The sequence below is a fragment of the Ceratosolen solmsi genome, unplaced genomic scaffold (genome assembly GCF_000503995.2).
Source record: "Ceratosolen solmsi marchali unplaced genomic scaffold, CerSol_1.0 scaffold28, whole genome shotgun sequence".
Taxonomy (NCBI): domain Eukaryota; kingdom Metazoa; phylum Arthropoda; class Insecta; order Hymenoptera; family Agaonidae; genus Ceratosolen; species Ceratosolen solmsi.
In genome coordinates, this window is record NW_011948429.1 from 3,739,910 (window position 1) to 3,760,565 (window position 20,656).

General features: G+C 31.4%; 2 protein-coding genes across 2 annotated transcripts in view; both read left to right on the forward strand.

Annotated features, from left to right (window-relative positions):
- Positions 1-13,623, forward strand: part of LOC105363872 (uncharacterized) — a 290,899-nt gene extending 277,276 nt beyond the window's left edge. The window contains exons 8-13 of the mRNA XM_011501674.1: positions 626-835; positions 6,602-6,862; positions 12,754-12,870; positions 13,203-13,316; positions 13,395-13,538; positions 13,591-13,623. Coding sequence (XP_011499976.1) covers positions 626-835; positions 6,602-6,862; positions 12,754-12,870; positions 13,203-13,316; positions 13,395-13,538; positions 13,591-13,623 — 879 coding nt within the window. The remainder of the gene's footprint in view (positions 1-625; positions 836-6,601; positions 6,863-12,753; positions 12,871-13,202; positions 13,317-13,394; positions 13,539-13,590) is intronic.
- A 445-nt stretch (positions 13,624-14,068) lies between these two features.
- Positions 14,069-16,323, forward strand: LOC105363784 (ras-GEF domain-containing family member 1B-like). The gene is made up of 2 exons (XM_011501561.1): positions 14,069-14,317; positions 16,073-16,323. Exons 1-2 carry the CDS (start codon positions 14,160-14,162, stop codon positions 16,260-16,262), a joined length of 348 nt encoding a protein of 115 aa, XP_011499863.1. The 5' UTR covers positions 14,069-14,159; the 3' UTR covers positions 16,263-16,323.
- Positions 16,324-20,656: the final 4,333 nt, after the last annotated feature.

A 20,656-nucleotide genomic window follows, 5' to 3' on the forward strand; every position in this document is an offset into this window, starting at 1 on the left:
ATAATTATTAATAATATGGAAATAATCTCAATGACGTACGATGATTTTCATACAAAATTTTGCTTCTCACATTACATGTTGCAAATTAAACAGCGCATTTGAACTATTAATAATAAACTTTAAAGTTTAAAGAAATTTATAAATTAATCTAACAAATACATCTTGTGGCTGATGGTGGAAATTTTACATTTTTAATTGAATAAGTTATTTATATATGAATAATAACGATTAAAACTTGGAATAATCACAATTTGGGTGGTAAGTCTGATTTTCCTATTTCAAGGTAATTCAAAGTGATGGGTTAATCCAGCAACAGTCATATTTCAATCCTCGGGTTAAGAATAAAAGACAATAAGGTAGTAATGGAGACAAAAAATACATCAAAATCTTGACGTTGGCTAATCTGCCCTTAACCCCATCTAGAGAATTGCAATGGCATACCGTAGCCTATGAAAGAACCCTCGCAAAAAATTGACAAAAGCGGTCAATCGGCTAAGGAACAAAACATTTTACTAAGTAGGCATTTTTCATCCCTTAAACATTGTTTGTCACCGGAAATTACGAAAGCGCCTAATCAAATCGACGATAAAACTAACGAGCCGATCTCTTTTATTTGCATGTGCAGGAGCTGGTCTATCGGGATGGGAATCTTGTATCGGGCTCGCTGGACGCCCTGGTGCAGCACATGGTGCCAACGGAGGAGTACTACCCGGATCGGGCCTACCTCTTCGCCTTTCTCCTAAGCGCTCGCCTCTTCATCAAGCCCCACGAACTCCTCGGCGAGGTCTGTGCGCTCTGCGAGCATCAGCAGAATCTCAACGGCGAGGGCGGCAAGGTGAGTCCGGGGGGCTCGATTGTATCGACCCAGCCTCATTCAGCCCCATCCACATCTCACTATGCCTCACCTCACCTGCATCTTGCCTCGATCTAATAATTTACTCTTACAATATAATCGAGCTCGGAATTGCGGAGATTGACGCCCGAGATCACGCATGGTATTCCGACAATTTGCCGGATTTCTTGCATTAGGATATTATTCAACTATCGAGCATTTGTCAATGGAAGAGGATGGGTGCATTGTTGCACGATGGATCGATTAACGGCAAAATCATACCAACCAATATGTACTTGTGGCGCGTGTATTAGGAAAAAAAATGCAAGAAACCACGGGGAGAAAAGGCAAATCTTTGGTCGTATTGATTGAACATTTATTCGCATTAAAAGTATAATACCGTGACGATTTCTTTTCTGCTCTTATCCATTTCATTTCAACATTAAGATGATTATTACAATGGCATCCGTGTAATAATAATGAACTTAATAATAATAATATGTTATGACTGAATATGTTATGTTTGCCAGTTCCATGCATGCATAGATAGAAAACATGATTAAATATTATGAAATATGTAATAATATATAGTCGTAATACTTAATTAACGTTGGGAAAGTTTTTTTTTTTCTTCTTTTCAATAGTTTAGAAAGATTGTTTGCTTTCCATTATATTGATAGCTGGATATTGAAATGATTGAAATTAAAGATATTAAAACTTTTGAGAAACATAACATAAAGCTACACGCGCTATACTGCTTGTGTATATAATTGGATTAAATGGAAACTTTTTTAAACAAAAGTACGTATAAATGGAAGAAAAACTCTCGCTATACTATAAGCTTTCAAGTAAAGTAGACGTAGTAGCAAAGTAATTTAGAATGGATAAGAATGACAATAAATCAAGTGAAGTACGTTCGTTAAGATAAAATATAACTGAAATTGACGATATTTATAATTGGAAATATTTTACTATTACAACAATACAAAAATGATTTTAATTAATTTAAAAAAATTAATGACATTATATCGATCGTTAAAGACTTTTATTTTTGCTTGTTTGTTAAATGTTGAATGTTGAATGTTGAATGTTGAATGTTGAATGTTGTTGTTGTTGTTGTTGTTGTTGTTGTTGTTGTTGTTGTTGTCGTTTGTTAACTAAATTATTAACTAAAATTTGCAGAAATACAAAGAATACGAATTGTTTCGATCTCGAAGTGAACAACAACAACAAACACGACAATAATAATATTAAATTGAAAAAATGATGAAAATGAATGGGCAGATAATTAATAATCAGTCCGGATGAATGATTAATAAAAGACTTTAGAAAAGATTTGTAATCCATTCGGTAATAAAAGTTCCCCTGACAACGTTATTCGCAATATTCACACTGTCTTGCTAGAGTGATAGCTCGATGCTTTTGGCGATGTGCCAAGTGGAAAAGACAGTTAGTTGGAAAGTTACATACCTGATCACCACTTACGACAAACTTTCAAGAAGTTATTAAACTGATTTATGAAAAGTTGAAAGTAGATGAATTACTGGAACAATATTTAGGCGGTATTAGTTGGGACAACAGTAGAAGATTTTATAACTTTGATGATACTTTCCCACAAGGATCTAAATTATTCAAATTTCTATTTACTCAATTGGTCGTGTATATTTGTAATAAAAATCGTCCAGTTTCCTATATAATGAGCGCACGATTAATCCAGATTTTTGATAAATTGGATAGAAGACTCGTGCCTTATTACATGCATTACACATTAAAAAATTTATTTCTATAAGAATTCATCGACTTGAGAAATTTTCAGCCTATTTATTTAATTACAAATATATATATATATATATATATATATATATATATAATTGCATTATGTAGAAATTATTTTACATTGTTAGATGATGGAAATTTATTTTAATTTTCGGATAATTACAGCAACAAATGTAATTATAATTATGAAATAAAGCTTAGTGAATATTTTATGAATATAAATTATTGTTTTCAATACAAACAAAATAAAATTTTCTTTTCCTTTCTTCCATTGTTTATCTTATCTTTAAATATCTTTCTGCGTTTAAAATATGGATCTAACGATGCTTGCTTAATTTATTACGACAAAAACAACAACAACAAAAAACAAAAAAAAACAAAAAAAAAAAAAAAAAAAGAAAAAGAAACATAGCAAAAAAATGTAACTTTAAAATATATTTAAAATATACGAAGGAAGTATTTTCTTATTCTAGTGTTGATGAAACTAATTTTCGATAATTTCGTTATTTCATACGACAAGATACCTAGGTATACTATCTCACACTTTTATTCCAAATAATAATATTATGTATTTTTTTTATTTTGTTATCTTTTTATTTAAAATGGCAATCACCGTGTATGGCACTTGAAATTCTACTCCAATGAAAAGAGACACGTAGGTGAAACTTGAGCAACGAATCTATTGCACGATTTTAAAAGATTATAGATAAGGCATCACTTTTAACAAATAAAGACGCGCAAGTTCATCAACTTTGCAATTAAATATACGCATTGAATAATAATTTTATATGCTAAGGATATGATGCCTGTATTCAAAATGTCCCAAAACTCGAAGATTATACCAAAAATTTCGTCCAAAAATTCTATCCAACATTCAACCCAAATCCGCGCTTCCCGACGACCTACCACCAGCTAAATCCTTCGATTCGCTTCTCCTCGAAAAAAAAAAAAAAAAAAAAAAAAAAAAAAAAAAAAAACGTCACCTGCATTCATGAGATCTTCGTATCACCATCCACGTCCATGGCCATGTAAGCCATGCGACGCTATCGCGTAGTAAAAATACGCCATTCAAAGTCTTTGCTGCTTCTCCTCAACATTTCCGATAGAAGAAATAAAAGTGCAGCTGAATCGCTCCCCTAAGGCTCTGTATTATCGTTATCGTTTCTTCCTATCGACCTATCCCTTCATTTCCTCATTCTCTCTCCTCGTCCGCATAACTATTTATACTTTTTCGCACGCGCCTATACTCGCCTACGTACGCTTTTTTCAAACACACTTCGATCCACTGCATTCGTTCCATTCAAAAGGGCTTTTGAGGATCAGCCACGTAAGGTGTAAATCAATCGCACATCGAATTCACAATTCTCTCTTGCGTCCTGCCCCCTTGTGTATGCTCGTTCGCGCCCATCCTATTTCCGACCATCGACTGACCTCGGAATTCTGAAATGTCTCTCTCTCTCTCTCTCTCTCTCTCTCTCTCTCTCTCTCTATATATATATATATATATATCTTTTCACTAAAATTTCAGCTAGTTATCGATTCGCTTGCATTACTCTATCTCTCGCAGTCATTAGCGTTTTTCTCAGCTGGAGATATCGTCCAAGTCGCCACTCGTTTATAATGTTGTTGCTTTCGATTTTCCCGCGATATATTGTCGAGCTTCTCTGTATTATCGCCGAAAGCTCCAAAGATAAATCAAACAATATGTTCTAGAAGCCAGTGATTCCAAAGGCCATGACTTGGAGTAATCTTGCTCTTCGAGAACAAAGCCTCTTGGTGCGCGCAAAACATTCTTCTGACTGCGGATTTCAACGCAAGATGCGTCTTGTTGAAGATTGGCGCGAGCAAATACTCGTACGTAAAGCCACGAGACTTAAACTTATGTTGTAATGGGATGTAGCCTGAGCGCGCGTATGGTATTTACGCGTAGAAAAATATATGACGTGCAAGTGCAACTGTTCATTTGCATAAATTAGCATTGGAAATAATGTATGTGTGCGCGGACGTCAAGCTTAGCGGTAAACTCAAGCGTCGGAATTCTATTTTGAACGAACGTTCGATGGATGCTCGATTAAAATATTCTCTCTTTGATCTTATCGTGCCTTCTTTTTCTACATCTATCAATCTACCTCTGTGTTTAAACATCTCTTTCACCTATCTAATCTCGATTTTCCTTTTCATTTTGCTCTATTTTGCCGCCTATGTTACTTTATTCAACATATTAAATTATTCCGTGATTCACATATTATATTTATTTAGTGTATATTATCTTTATATCTACTGTGTTATCGATCAAACGGTAGTAGCCTGATCGAGTAACGAGATCATCTCCATTGTTAATAAAATTGTAGAAATATTTTAACAATATTTATGAACCATATACTATTTGAATATATTGCGATAACTTTCACATACTGTATTATTCAATTAAACTTCAGACTAATGCAAGCTTACCAACTGAAAACTAATTAAATTTGAAATTAACAATTTATAGTTGAAAATTTATACGATTTTGATCAATGTTATACGAAAATTATTCTCTTCGTTAACTCGTTATTTTTAATATTTAAAATTTATTTATCATTGTTATTATTCGATAGATTTCTTCAATTTATCAGCATTTGATTAATAATTCGCGTACGTAGATGCTGCGGCGCAAACTGTAAGTGGCAGACATGTAACTTTTACGAGAAATTATAATTAATTATATTAATAATTTATTATGTATGTGAAATTTAATTTCGAACCAAAATTTTATTGCCTCATAACTATGATTATTAACATTTAATGTGAATTGTCGGATAAATTAAAAAAAAAAGAAGCTATTCGTACATTTAGCACACTAATATCATTCAATTTTATATATAATTTTAGGTAAAAATGATTTTTATATCACCGATAGATATTGATTGATAAATGTTCCATGGGTCTCCTTATAATTCATTACTGATTAACATTACATTAATAACTCACAAGTACATTTGTTATTGTCACTTAAAAATGTATCTATGACAGAGACTCCATACTTATATTGCTACAATACTTTTATTCTATACATTATTGATGTCTAGTTGATGGATTAAATTCCATAATGGCTTTGCTTCTTTATAAAAAGCTTTATAAAGCTTGCGTTGGCGAGCCGAATTATTTTGCTTTTATTTGACTCGGTCTTCGAAAATATTCTACGATATATAATAATTAATTCTATTGCATTAAGTTTTATAACATACATTCATCCTTACATCCATTGTGCCATAACTCGCACTAACAATATTACAACATTTTGTCTGCGGGTAAAGCATGACTTTTGAAAAAAAAAAAAAAAAAAAAAAAAAAAAAAAAAAAAAAAAAACATTAGCTGCAAAGTGTACTGTAGTAAATTGAGTTCAATAAACTACATAAAGAATATGAAATGTAAATCAGGACATTTTTGATATCTTGAAAAAGCTAAATATTGATGTTCGTAAGTTCGATACGCGTATGATAGATGTTTCATAAAAATATGAATTTATTTTTGAACAATTGAGTTGAATTGCCAATGTTAATATACTAGAGAAATTATGGAAAATCGACCACTATATTTTCATAAAATGTACAAAAATTTCGTATTTTCGAAAAACGAAGATTGAATACAATATATTTGCAAAATATTAAGATTAAAGAAAATTCGCTCGTTTTATAAATGTTCCAAGCGCCTTATTTCAATAATACTACCATCCGCCTTTTTATTACCTAACGACTCATAGGCCCATAATGCAAAATATGGCAGACCACCAAAGTGTATTATCACTTTTGGATATAACTGGAATCCCCGTCGGGAATAATTGGAATGGACAGGCTCCGTAAACAAAGCGAGACGAGGTAGAGGGCAGAGAGTTCCGAGTGAGCTTATAATTTGACGTTACTCCAGATATTGGCGGCTGCTGCGTTTTGTCCGGGTCGTCAGCCGCGAATCCATGCCCCCGAGTAATCCTAATAACTTGTCTTCAACAGGAGCGACTGCATCGCTTTGTTCCACGGCTGGTGCAGCTGCTGGCCGAGTGGACGGAGACCTTCCCTTACGACTTTAGAGACGAGCGGGTGATGGGACACGTCAGGTCCATAACGCAAAAGGTCGCGAACGTCGACGCGGCCGCGAGACAGGAGGTCTCGGTTCTACTCCAAAATCTTCTTCTTAAGCTCACGGCACTCGAGAGATACGAGGAGGCACTGGCCAGATTGGCCACTGAGGCCTCCACCGAGCAACTTACCCAGGTATGTAATTTCTTTTCATTTCTTGTCTTGGTGTACGTACGGCTCCTTCCCGAGCGTCAATGCCATTACGGACTTTCTTGTCATTCCCATCGTACTCTACTGCGAAAATCCAAATATCTTCTTTCATCAATAATATGCAGCAAATTACTTTCATTACGCGTGCATTCACACTTTTGAATTTTAAAAATCAAACGAGATCTGTAAAGGAAAACTTTTATTTGGGCAACAATCGTTTGAAAATAATTGACGAGTAAATGTTAATATACGTAATCTTTAATTTAGAGAAGTTTTACGTTATAATTGATATTAAAATTAATATATAATTCAAAATATAATTGCATTACATTGAGCTTGTAAATTAACGGTAAGATAATTATGTTGACGTTTATAAATAAAAAAGATAAGACTGAAAAGTCGTGAAAAACAATATTTGAAATTATTAGATTAAAAGTAATGGATCGAACGGAGTAGTTAAGTATATAAATATCTTTTTCATGTGGTGATTATTTCTAGAAAAGAAACGAGCCAAGCTAAATCGTGATCGAAAAATTGGAATTCATGACTGGCATGACTTTGCGATAAATAAAAAATGCGAATTCTCATTGAGGAGAATCGTTTAGACAGGTCCATTATAAATTTCAATTTATTTTCGTTGGCGCTAATCTTTTATTGCTTATAAAGTTAAAAGATGTATGAACTTTACGCGTTGATCGATTCGAAAATCAATAATCAATTTATCGATTGACATTTAATGTTTCCTCTCCTACACTAAGAGTATAAACTCTTAGTTAGAATAGGAAATTGACTAACTATACTCCGAGTTCATTAGCATGGAGAAAAAATGTTTCTCCGTTCACATAAATTCGTCCATACAAATCTTCTCATATTAATGGAAAAAAAAAAAAGAAAAAAAAAAAGAATCTATCCTAATCATGTAACAATGACGATTAATTTTTAATAAAATTATAGTAAACGTTTTTAAATGAAGTTTAAACGGGGGGATTAGTGAAATTAGTATATATTGCCTTAATTACCACTCGCAATGCTCATTATATTACCAAATTTTAAAAGCTTTGATCTGCCGTAAGAAATTAATACTACATTTTTATAAAAAATTGCAAATATTGCAGAGTATCGCATAGTAATCGATAAACAATTAAAATCTATTATCTTATATTATAAATACAGGGATGACATCAAATCGTTTAAATTAAACTTTTTATTAAATAATACGAAAAATACGAAAAATACGAAAAATTAATATTTTAATAATAATTAATTTAAACTCCATTTGCATAAAATGCGATTTAGAGTAAAATCCATAACGCAATGTGCATAAGGAAATTAACTAAAATTCAATTAAAATTATATTCCAATTAAACGACAATAATAATATGATCGTTAAATTTACGTAAATATTCATATTTAATGATAGATTAAACGATATAAAGGACAGATGTAATAATTTGTATTTATCAATGTTTTCAAAAGAATTCGATAAAAATTTTATTAGCATTGTTGGTAGAATTCTTGGAATAGACGATGTGCTAACGAATGGACAATTCGCATACAGATTCGCTTGCTTTTGTAAGAGAACGATGAAAATCTAACGCACCTAGCGATCGGATGTGGCAAGAATCTTTGTTGAAAATTTCTCTAAGAGAATTTAGAAATGTCATAATACAGCCATAATGAAACATTGTGCGATACAGTATAGTTGAAAGCACGCAGTTGGCATTGAGCATCGAAAATGTGAAATCTACGAATCCGTTCTTCTAATCCAATCTTAAGTGGTGACAGCTGAATGTCCCCAACACGCGTTATAAGCCGTGAGTACGCCAAGTGCTTATAAATTTTCTGCAATGTCGCAATTTCATTGACTGTTGGAAATCATGCATAGACGTGACATACGAATGACCTAGAAGTACATTTACTTGTAAAGTAGAAAATCTATATTTTCTTTTCGCCATCTATTTAAAAAGGTTGGCACTAAAATATTGCAACATTTTTAGAGATAAAGAATAAATTAAGAACGCGCGTGGGAATGTTTGATTAATTTTAAATAACAGTAAGCTTGTTTTTGTTCGGTAACTGGAAAATGATAATAATGTATTTAGTATACTTTTTAATTAACAAACTTTCTGCTTGATGATTAACCAACCCAACTTTTCATGCCCATAATACATTCTAAGTACTGGATATTAAAAGTACTCATAAATTGTGCTACGTACACACTGACATGAAAAAGGTAAATATAGAGTAACCTTTTACTTTATGAATGTATAAAATTAAATGTTGATAGAGTAATAAAAGGATATATATATATATATATATATATATATATATATACAAAAATATAAATGCATAAAGTAAGTATTGCGTTAACTAATAAAAATATCATAAAGTTCGCTTAATTCACTCAACAAGTATATAAACTTGCAAGTAAAGAGGAATAACTAGAGACTTTAAATAAAATTCAAATATCATGATCAAGTATTTTTCATTGGTAACATTCAAAAATATTATATGACAGTGTTATATCATTCAATTTTCATATTTTGATATTTTATATTATAAGATACATTAATGGTAAATTCATAAATTAAAAAAAAAAAAAATAAAATAAAAAATAAAATAAAAACAATAACTAAAGCAGGATTGGCGACTTGACAGAATTATGGAGATGTATAAATTTACGAATAAATTTTTCAAATTATAGTTAAGAAGCAATTTAAAAGTTTTAAAAAAAATTTTTATTTATACGGAATAAAAGTGAAAATTTTATCTGCAATGTAGATCCATAATAATATGATAAAATGATAAAATGATAAAAGTACGTCTGTACTATAAATATTTTATCTTTGATCCTCCCTATTTATCCTACACCATATTTATGCACAAAATTTAAGAAATAATATACTCTATAATGTTAAAGTAGGTAATTTATCTACAAAAAGATTAAAAAGTAATCTAAATACACGACAATTCACTTATTTAAAAATGAATTTTGTTTTTAATTCGACTTTATGTTTTATTTTATTTTATAAGTATTTTTTTTTTTTAATACTCAAATCATGTCGAAATAATTTTCTGACATCAAACATTTTACTACTAAATAAAATACGCAGTGTCGTAAGATTATGTCACATTGTCACTCGATCGATACATTAAATCCTCTTTAGCACGCACGAAAAATTGGCAAATATGAAAAACCGGCATCTACGATTTTTCCTTCCGCGAGCCAAAAAACACGCCCCATCCTAGACATTCTGTATTACCAATGTCTCGCGTAGTTTCGTGAAGACATCAGAACGTTCAAGAGGTAATGAGATAATTGGGGGCCTCGTGTCTACGTGTCTACGTGTCTACGTGTCTACGTGTCTACTTCTCGCGACCACGAGACATCGCAACATCGGACTCTATGGGGCTGATTTCATTAAATCCACGAGGCAGGATCGCTTCCACCTTTACAGCTGACTACATCCAGCCTCGTCAAGTCCTGCAACATCCTGCCCATGGCTAATTCCACTTGCGTCAGACGCTTAAATATGCCTCGGCTTATCAGCTTCGATTGGGAGCACCGACTGCTAGTGGATTTTCCAAGCGCGTTATGCGAAAATTATCCAGGCTCTAATCCCCGATCAACTTTGTGCGTTCGCGCTCATATAAGTTGTTATCGATATTTTCAACATGCAGATGAGGCAAACCTATTTCATGGTTATATTTTGCATGTGAGTGCGCATTTATGAGCCGCCGAGGATCTTGAATTTAACTAGAGCCATTGTCACGCTCGAAAACTGAGCTAAAAGTATTAATGGCCGCGATACGGTTAGTATAATGAAAAAATCGCTTATATTTTCGCCGAATCGATAGAAACATTATTATTATACGATTGATAATTTTATTACGAAAAATATGCATAATCGATAATTAATGAAATACATAGAATTAGCTGAATAATATAATATGCAATGAAATTAATGAGAAATTTACAAGTACTTGCACTTCAATATTTTCGCTAATATTATTATTTGGCAATGGTGTTATATACTATTTGAATATGGTGTCATATGATGTCAATTCTTAAGTATAAATATTGGCGAGCGCGTCGGATAATTTTTTACTTGTTAATGTAGCTGAAAAGTTTTGTTTTCATTAAGAATTTCATTATGGTACATTGTATTAATTTTTATCCAATAGATGTCCAATGCATGTAGAATTAATTGACTGGCCAGAAAAATTAGAAGAAAAACAAAAATAAAATGGACGAAATATTTTTTGGCCAAATTATAATTTTATAAAAGGAAACACTTGATTAAAGTCTTGTCTCTTGCCATTCTATTTCAATTAAAATAAACAAGACCAAATATCACTGTACGTATGAATATATTTAGTTTATTATTTTATTTAATTCGGAATTTAAATATGTCGTGCCTTCATTCGCACATGATTTTTCAAATGGACGAATAAACGAGGATCCGAGATATTAATAAGAATTAGCAATAACATGAATTAAAATATTTGAATAAATATTCAATAAGAATGATTACTAATTAAAATTAAAATATTATTATTGAAGTAAAAGACTTCTCTTCGCGATATATAAAAATATACGTAGATTGTTAGCTATTTCACATTGTAGATTGGTTGCCAGAGAAAATTGTAGATACAAAGAAATCGCAATTTTAACGAAGAATTGTTTTATTTTTCAAAATTTGCTATTCATAAATTTCCTCTACGCTGAATTTCCAATTTAACATTGCATTCGATACAATTTAATTTTATTAAATTTAATCCTACATAATCATGTAAAAAAAAAAATTCATATTAAGTCTATTATATCAAATTATTTAAAATTTTACTCTTCAGTTTAATAATATAGGATTTTTAATTTTAAAATAAATTTATCTAATTTGCTAATGTATACATATGTTACAGACACACACACATGCGCGCGCGCGCGCATATATACATGTTTATACAATATAAAATTTATAAAATTATTTAAAAATCTGAAGAATATGATAAAAGTATCACTTCAATAAAGATAATAACCATATGAGCTTCTCATAATAAACGAATTAGCTTTCTGAATCTACTTTACAATAATTATAAAATTAATTTATTTGTATGAGAAAATTTTTCGAAACTTCATTGCATAATTTATATTCAATTAGATTTCAACCAAAAAGATATAAAAAAAAAAAAAAAAAAAAAAAAAAAAAAAAAATAGTAAATCCAATTGTATTGGTCCATCGGTCAGCAGTGACCTTTAAAGTATACAAATAACAAAAATTCGTAGTTTATAATAGAACACTCGAAAAAAAAAATGTCTTTCAGTCTTTAAAATCAATATGCCCATTGTCGTAATTTACTTCCAGCAACAAATATTCAACTAAATATTTTATTTTGCTCTCTTTAAATCGCAAATTGTTATGCACCAATTTCAATAAAATGTTCTTATACGAAGGATAGACTTTTGGAGCTTTGATAAATTTTATTAAAAAAAAAAAAAATATGCGCACCAAGAAATTAATTTAATAATTCAAAACGAGTGAAATGCTATCCTATCAGCGTAATTGATTTTCTAATTGTTATATTTTATTTATTTATTTATTTATTTATTTCATTCTTTCATTCTTTTTTCTTCGTTCTTTGGATCTCGATTACGTAGTTATCAGCATTTACAAAAGTATTATATAGAAGGCGATGTATGCGCAGTTAGCCTCTACGTAGATTCACGAAACGTCCAAAAGACGTCCAAAATGTTGAAAACATATGGGGATAGTGAAAAGCTTCGGAGTGGAGGGTGAACAGATGCGCTGTTAAACGAAAGGTTCGGAGTCAACGCACCTGCACTCACGGGATTCGTCCTTACGTCTCTGTTTCAGGTGGATGTGACGGAACTTTGTCCCTTGGCTACGGTTCTGGCCCAACAACTGACACACGTTGAGCTCGAGCGGCTTTCCTATATCGGCCCCGAAGAGTTTGTCCAGGCATTTGCCAAGGTAGGGTTGAACGAAGCTTTTGTACCAGCGCTTCTTTGCCAATGAGTCGATTATGTTTTATATGACTTTATACGCCTATTGTTTACGTTCATTCCATTTACACACGCGCGTATTTATTTATTTTTTTTTTTTTTATTTTTTTGTTGATTACAAAACTTGCTGTGATAGTCTAAAAGCGAATTAACTAAAGAAATTTCACACTCGATTATCACAAATTTATTACACCTTACATTGTGTTACCTAAATATCGTATTATGCATGTATGTAAACTTTTTTTAAAATTTACAACTCTTAAGTAAGCATTTTAACAAGATGTTTCCCTTCCCTTTAAGGAATCACCGCATTTGGAGACATCGTTCAAGGATATGAAAAAAACACGCAATCTTGAATCCTACGTACAGTGGTTCAACAGACTCAGCTATTTCGTAGCGACCGAAGTTTGCAAGGTTAATTAATCACAAATTGCATATCACGATCCGTTTGTATTTTCGATTGATATTTACTTGACACGTTTGTATTTTTAGCACGCGAAGAAAAAGCAGCGCGTTCGAGTGGTCGAATACTGGATTGAAACAGCTCGAGAGTGCTTTAACATCGGTAACTTCAATTCACTCATGGCAATTATTGCTGGACTCAACATGTCTCCAATATCACGACTGAAGAAAACTGTAATAATTCATATTATTATTATTATTATTATTATTGCACGCATTTTAAAAGCACTTTGTACGCGGCGTTGAAATTAGCCTTTAATTATATATATAATTATTCCCAAGTACAAATTCATCAATACATGTATAGCATTAGCCATTAAAAAAAAACAGTCAATATTTTATCCACGATGAATGTAAAAAAAAAAAAAAAAAAAAAAAAAAAAAAAAAAAAAAAATAAAATAAAATAAAATAAAATAAAACCCATCACGCGCACTAGAAAGTTCTTCGACAATTCAATACACTCGCTTAACTTCCATACTCCAATAAACCTTTTTGGCACCCGAACACACACCAAACCCCAACCAATTCCTCTTCACGTCAAGTCTATCACCTAACAAAAGAGTAAAAATGATGGAGAAAAGCTAACTTAGCATCCCCCTTGAAATTTCAACGCCCCGTCGCTTTAATTACTCAAAGCAGCGCTCGCTCTAATCGACTTTGCCCTCCTCTCTCTCTTTCTCTCTCTCTCTCTCTCTCTCTCTCTCTCTCTCTCTCTCTCGCTCCCATGCCCAACCGCTCAACCGGAGCAGTGGTCGAAGGTGCAGTCAGCCAAGTTCTCGATCCTCGAGCACCAGATGGACCCGAGCAGCAACTTCAGCAGCTACCGCAGCACTCTGAAGGCGGCCATGTGGCGTAGCGCCGGCGCTACGGACGAGAGGCAACGCATCGTCGTACCCTTCTTCAGCCTCCTCGTCAAGGACCTGTATTTCCTCAACGAGGGCTGCAGTAACAAGTGAGTGAAAAATTGCACGAGCCGACCCTTGTCTTCTCGCCGGGATGGCACGAAGGGACTGGAAGCGACGTGCAATTTATTTGCCTACTCCTCCACCCCGGCTGCGACCCACCTTGCCCTCGTCAATATTTTCCGGATTTTCATTTTGCTGAGATTGCTCGCGTGACCCTATTAATCGAAAACGTATTACCACTATCCGAATAATAAATTGAAATCGAAATCGGTTTGTAATGGACTCGATAGCACTCGTTAACACTTTGAGCGCCTGCCGATGTATTACCGAGGAGCAATTGTCGAGCATTTTAATCGCGCAATAGTTGTTCTACTATTGCATTCTTATTGTAGCAATTAATAATGATCGAAGAGGACTTGAAGTTTAAGCTCTCGGAGGTAAATTAAATGCATTTAATATGGTATTTCTATTGGCAATTCTTAATAATTCGCTTCGTTTGGCACGAGCGTGGCAAATTCAGTTATTAAAATTACACATTTTAGAGCGCTTATAGAGGATAAATTTCTTAAAAGTTGTCGTATAGAACTAAATTCTTACTTTAACAGATTATTCAATTAAATTGTACTCTAAATGAAATTCAAATTAAGAAGTAAGTGCTCTGACGAGCTTGTCGGTAAATTAAAATTTTATAATTACGTGTCTCTCTATTTTGAATACTATTTAAACGTTACGAAGCTTGTATAATTTTCTTTTCATACAGAGTTCTTCGACCGTTGTGTAACTTAATATTTCTGTGATATAATGTTCTGATTAATTATTAAAAGTTTAATAGAGCCGTTTACTTCATTAAATAACGGCTTAGAAAGTACAAGCCTATTCATCGATCATAAACAGCATGAGAATTCGTATCGCCTAGCCCTTGTTAAGCAAAAAAACAAAACAAAACAAAACAAAACAAAACAAAACAAAACAAAAAAAAACCATTGCCATTTATAATCGGAAAATCGTTTATACTTTTCTACAAAGTCCCATTGTGCTTATGTAACCAATGATATAATAGAGTTACCGCAACGATTGGATAACAGTAAAAACGATTTCTACCAAGGGATGCGCAAGAGAATTAGCACATCGGCCAGGACACGTCAATTTTCAGATGCGCGCACTCACCGAGCCGCTTTACTTAAAACTTATTAAACTTGTAATGATAAAAGTTGGAAAGAAATCACTCCCTCCATTTTGGATTAGTCGCCACCGCGACAGTTGAGAAATAAGATACTAAGTCGCGTAGCGCTATGCGCGCGCGTTCAATTACGAGTAGGAAATGTGGGTAGAACGAGTAGCGCCTACATCCATACGATATTATGGATATTATGAATTCTATTTTTTAGGAGGAAGCTGCTAGTAAAAAACCTTATCAATTATAGTTGTAAAGTAATTCTTATGTTTCCTCTTTGTATTTTGAATACGTGATAGGACAATCGGTTCATTCGATTTCGATTTAAACCTTTGTTTTTTTATAATTCCTCCTCGTCGTTTCAATAAAATTATAGTATACAATGAAAAGATTTATAAATAAACTAAATTACGACAGTATTATTGCAAGATTTAAATTGGAGGAGAACAAAACGATAAAAACTAAAACAAAAGAAATGAAAACCTAAAATAAATTACGTATGAAAATTTACTTTAATGAAATTGTCGCTGAATGTAATAGCGATTTCAGATTTCAATTAGTAATTTCATTGCATTCACAGATTGCAGTATCAAACGTAAAGATCATGATGAAATGTATTTGATTTTAGATTGCCCAATGGACACATAAACTTTGAGAAATTCTGGCAGTTGGCCAAACAAGTGACGGAGTTCATAGCTTGGAAACAAGTGGCTTGTCCTTTTGAAAAGAATCCGAGGGTTATAGCTTTCCTTCAAGCCAGTCCTGTACTTACTGAGAATGGTACGTGTCAATTTCATTTTTTCGATTTACGCACTTAACCCTTTGCGCAAAATGGCCCTAAATATGCAATAAATTAATGAAAAACATTTAACGCGCTTAACACGCTGCAATATAATAAATTAAGGCTCTTAATGTATTTATGAGCAGTAAAGTTTAATTTGACAAGCTTAAAATACAATGTTCTAAAGTATTTTATAATGATAACTATAAATTGCCTTCAATGTTGTCAAAATTAATATTCCACAAAAGATTAAATTAATTCTTATGAACAACAAAATTGCTTAAATTTATTATAATTATGTATATATTTATACAGTGAATAATTTTTATGTATTTTTAGCTTTCGTTTCTAATTCGGAAAATTTTGCTTTTTCTTGCACACGACTTTAATTAAGCAAATACACATAACGTTCGATGTACCTCTCTTTATACAAGCAATCCAAAAAAAAAAAAAAATAAAAAAAATTCATACATAAATATGATCATATTTATTTATAAAGCATACTTATAAAAACATTAAATATCTGAAATATTATTTTAATAAAATATTATTTTATATGAAAAAGGTATTTGCCTTAATGAGATAATTTATGTTTAAAAAAATGTAATTTATAATATTATTGTGAAAAGTATGCTTGAAAATAGTAGAATTGTAATTAAACATTTGAATCTGAAATTAATCTCATGATAATTAATGTTAAATGTAAGCCATAATTTTGTCAATTTTACGAAATTGAAAACAGTTTATCACTTTAAAGAAATAACTTATTATATTAAAGGTATTTTTATTTAAATACCATTGGTTGTCAACGACCTAATGAACATGGCTTTGACAAAATGCTTTTTATACTCTCTCGATGGCCGACATAAATTTAAACGCTTTAAAGCTTTCCAACATTTTCACACATATTTCAAGTGGCAACCTTAAATTTATTATCCTGCTATTATTGAATCCACCAATTATATAAAATTGTGGTATTTAGAAAAAAAAAAATGATTTCTTTCAATTTCAATATGCAAGATTAATCGATAAAGTTTTTTTTTTTTTTTTTTTTTTTTTTTTTTTTTTTTTTTTTTTTTTTTTTTTAATTACCCGACCTAATCGTCGATTAAGGATTCGAATTTCCATATTTGTACGAATGTCTCGGCTATCTTAATAACAAATTATTTTACATAATAACTTTTTAATTCTACATCACAGCTTTGGCGCTGGCTTCCTTCGAATGCGAGCCACCGGACAACAACCACGAGAAGGATAGATACAAAGCGTTAAAGTGAGTGAAAATGATGTATTGGTAATAATTTTCTATATTTGCGATAGATAGAATAAAATTTTGCTCATTGATTCTAACAAATAGTATCGACTTTTTACGAAATTTATACAATTACGTCATTTTATCTTGCAATGTAGGATGTTCTTTGTATTAAAAAAAAAAAAAAGAAAAGTTAATTATAAAAATTATGTAAATAACTTAACGCAAAATAAGCTATAAAGAAGACTCGTACGAAACATTCTGAACATTGAGTATAAACGATGAAATTCATCCTAAAAAATAATCTTTCGTTCATCCGGCAGATCGGAGCTAACAAGCCAGTGAAAACGCGCCACTTCAACCAACGAAGATCACTGGGAAAGATACTGAAAAAAGTAAAGCAATAGAGTAAAAAAAAAAAAAAATAGCAACAAAGACAGAAAAAAAGAAGCTTACGTGGATCGCCGACAGAGCGTCTGCTTATACAGCCGGCAATCGACAACGTCAAGGGTATATCATGAATAATATTTAACGCAAGCGAATCGAAAGCTAAGAGGCTGCGAGAAGATAAAATCTCGCGTCGGAGCGATAGCAAACGTTTAGCGCGATGAGAGCGAGCAAAATGGAAAAAACGGACTTTGTGCATGAATTTTTGGTTTACTTGAACGTATGAATATTTAAAATTTTCCAATTATTTATTTATTTATTTGTTTGTTTAATTGTTTGTTTGTTTATTTGTTTGTTTGTTTATTTGTTTGTTTGTTTGTTTGTTTGTTTCTTCGTTTCTTTGTTTCTTTGTTTCTTTGTTTGTTTGTATTTAATGATGGTAGGTGTTCTTGTCGAAAGGTTTTACTAAATTTCCATAAAAATACTTCTCTTTCGTCATAATATTCTCCGTTATTTAATTATTTTTCGTATACATTACGTTATATATGCGCGTTTGGATTTATGCAATGCAATGATTTTCATTAATTATGTATATTAATTTAATATTAATATAATTGAATATCTTTAATTTATTATGAATTATAAAAGACTGCTAAGATCACTAATTCATTTTGTCAAATTCAATATAATTAATGAATTGTTAATTTACAATTTATGAATTTCTTAAATTATTTACATATATTATTAAAATTATATTTGAAATATAATTAAGCTGCGTTTAAAATGTATATGCTAGCGAAATTTTATAGAGCCTGTAAAAATAATATTACATATTAGTTAATAAATTTTTCACTTATAATTTATATTCTTGCCAATTTTTATGATAAATGAAGCCATTATTATTTGAAGCAATTAGTTGGCGATAAAATTTGAGCGCACCAAATATCTCGAGTATTTTTCTTAAATGTTCATGATAATTTAAATGATTAAAACAAAATCGTCCTAGTAAAATCCTAATAAAACGCGAGGTTGAATAATACGCTCGATTATCCGAAAGTTCATGCAACAAGCCTCATACGAACGAGCAATAAAGACAGCCGACTTAGCAAACTTTTATAAAGTCTTTGTGTGCGTGCACTGATCATATTGCGTACACATACTCATTGTACAGTTTTGGTCTATTTTATACTATTGAACTTTACTTAATAAACGAAATATACTTTATTCGGGCATCGAATTAAAAATTCAACTAAACATATGTTTCAAGTTAAAGTTATTATTTTGTAATGGTAATGTTGTCATTAAACTATAAGTTGTTTTTTTTTTTTTTTTTTTTTTTTTTTTTTTTTAATTGTTGTTATTTTACAGCTGCCGTTACTTTAACAATATAAAAATTCAAATGCAGAATAATAAACCTTTAATCGTACAATGTATTGCTGATAATTTCATGCTATTATTAGTCCAAGAAACATCAGAATCTTTCCAACTATAAAGAGGCAAAAATCTCTTCGTATCAATATTTTGTCGTGAATAAATATGAAAATGAAGATAGAGTTGACAAAGAATATAATTACTTTCAAGGTTCCAATATCTAACTCTGGCAATACGGTCGACGAGCATATACTTTAATGCGCGAGAAAGACAAGAATTCCAAGCTTCTTAAAGGAAATAAGAAAAAACGAAAATAAGTATGAGATGTCGAATTCTTTTCTCGCGTTATAAAAGGCTTTCTTCTGCTCTTCGATTACAGTCTGTGCGAATGAAGCGCATAGCACTCCTTTATGTAATGCCGAAACGACGATATTGAAAAGCACTCGTCAAAGAGGGACCAAAAAGCGATATATAAAATCGAGAGTATTACACGCATTCCCGCTACATCTATGTAGCGTAAAATGATGCTTCGATCTGTAAAAGAGAAAGACGAAGAACTGCGTAAAGACTCGAAAGAAAGTAGGTATATCGAGCGAATTCCCACCGGCGCACTTGAACTCTCGCGAAACGAGATAGGAAAGAGAAACGCTGAAAATAAGCTGTCGTCCAGTTTAACGCGTGCAAAAGTGAAATAATTCGTACTGAAAGTGTAAGAAATACACTGAGGTACTATTTACTATCTAATGATTGATTTCAATTAAATAAAATTATAAAATCTATATCACTAATATAGTTATGGTATTGTACAACGTACGTTTTTTGGTGATGTGAGAATCTTTTAATACCGTTGGAATAAGTTACGATAAGTATTATTAAAGATTAAAGATTCTCATCTGTATATAATTATTTATATCACTAACAATGCCAATAATTCATTGAAACAAACTATCGTCGTCATTAATTAAATACCTTATGGTAAAAGATAGTTATGAGCAATTACTAATAAAATTCGTAAAAATTACTCGTAAATATTACTTTAGTATTTTTATTCTTTCGTTATTCAAGCGGTTATTACATTACATTTTGTGCGTCTTTTTAACTAAATAATTACAAACAAAATATTAAAAAATGACTGTAGAATATTTAAGAAAATAACCGTGTAAATACAACAATACGATAATGTGTATTTTCATCATTTGAATCATTTTCGTGATAAATAAGGAACATAAATTTAAAAACGAATTAATAATTTTTGAAAAAATTTATAGAATTTATCGAAAATCATTAAGCGATCTCTTACTGTGAATTTGTCTGGTAATTTTATAAAATATTATCGTTACCTTTGATGTTTTCCATCTACAATTATATCGATCAAAATCTGCAAAACAACAGAGGAAAAAAAAATTATGTATACAACTGAT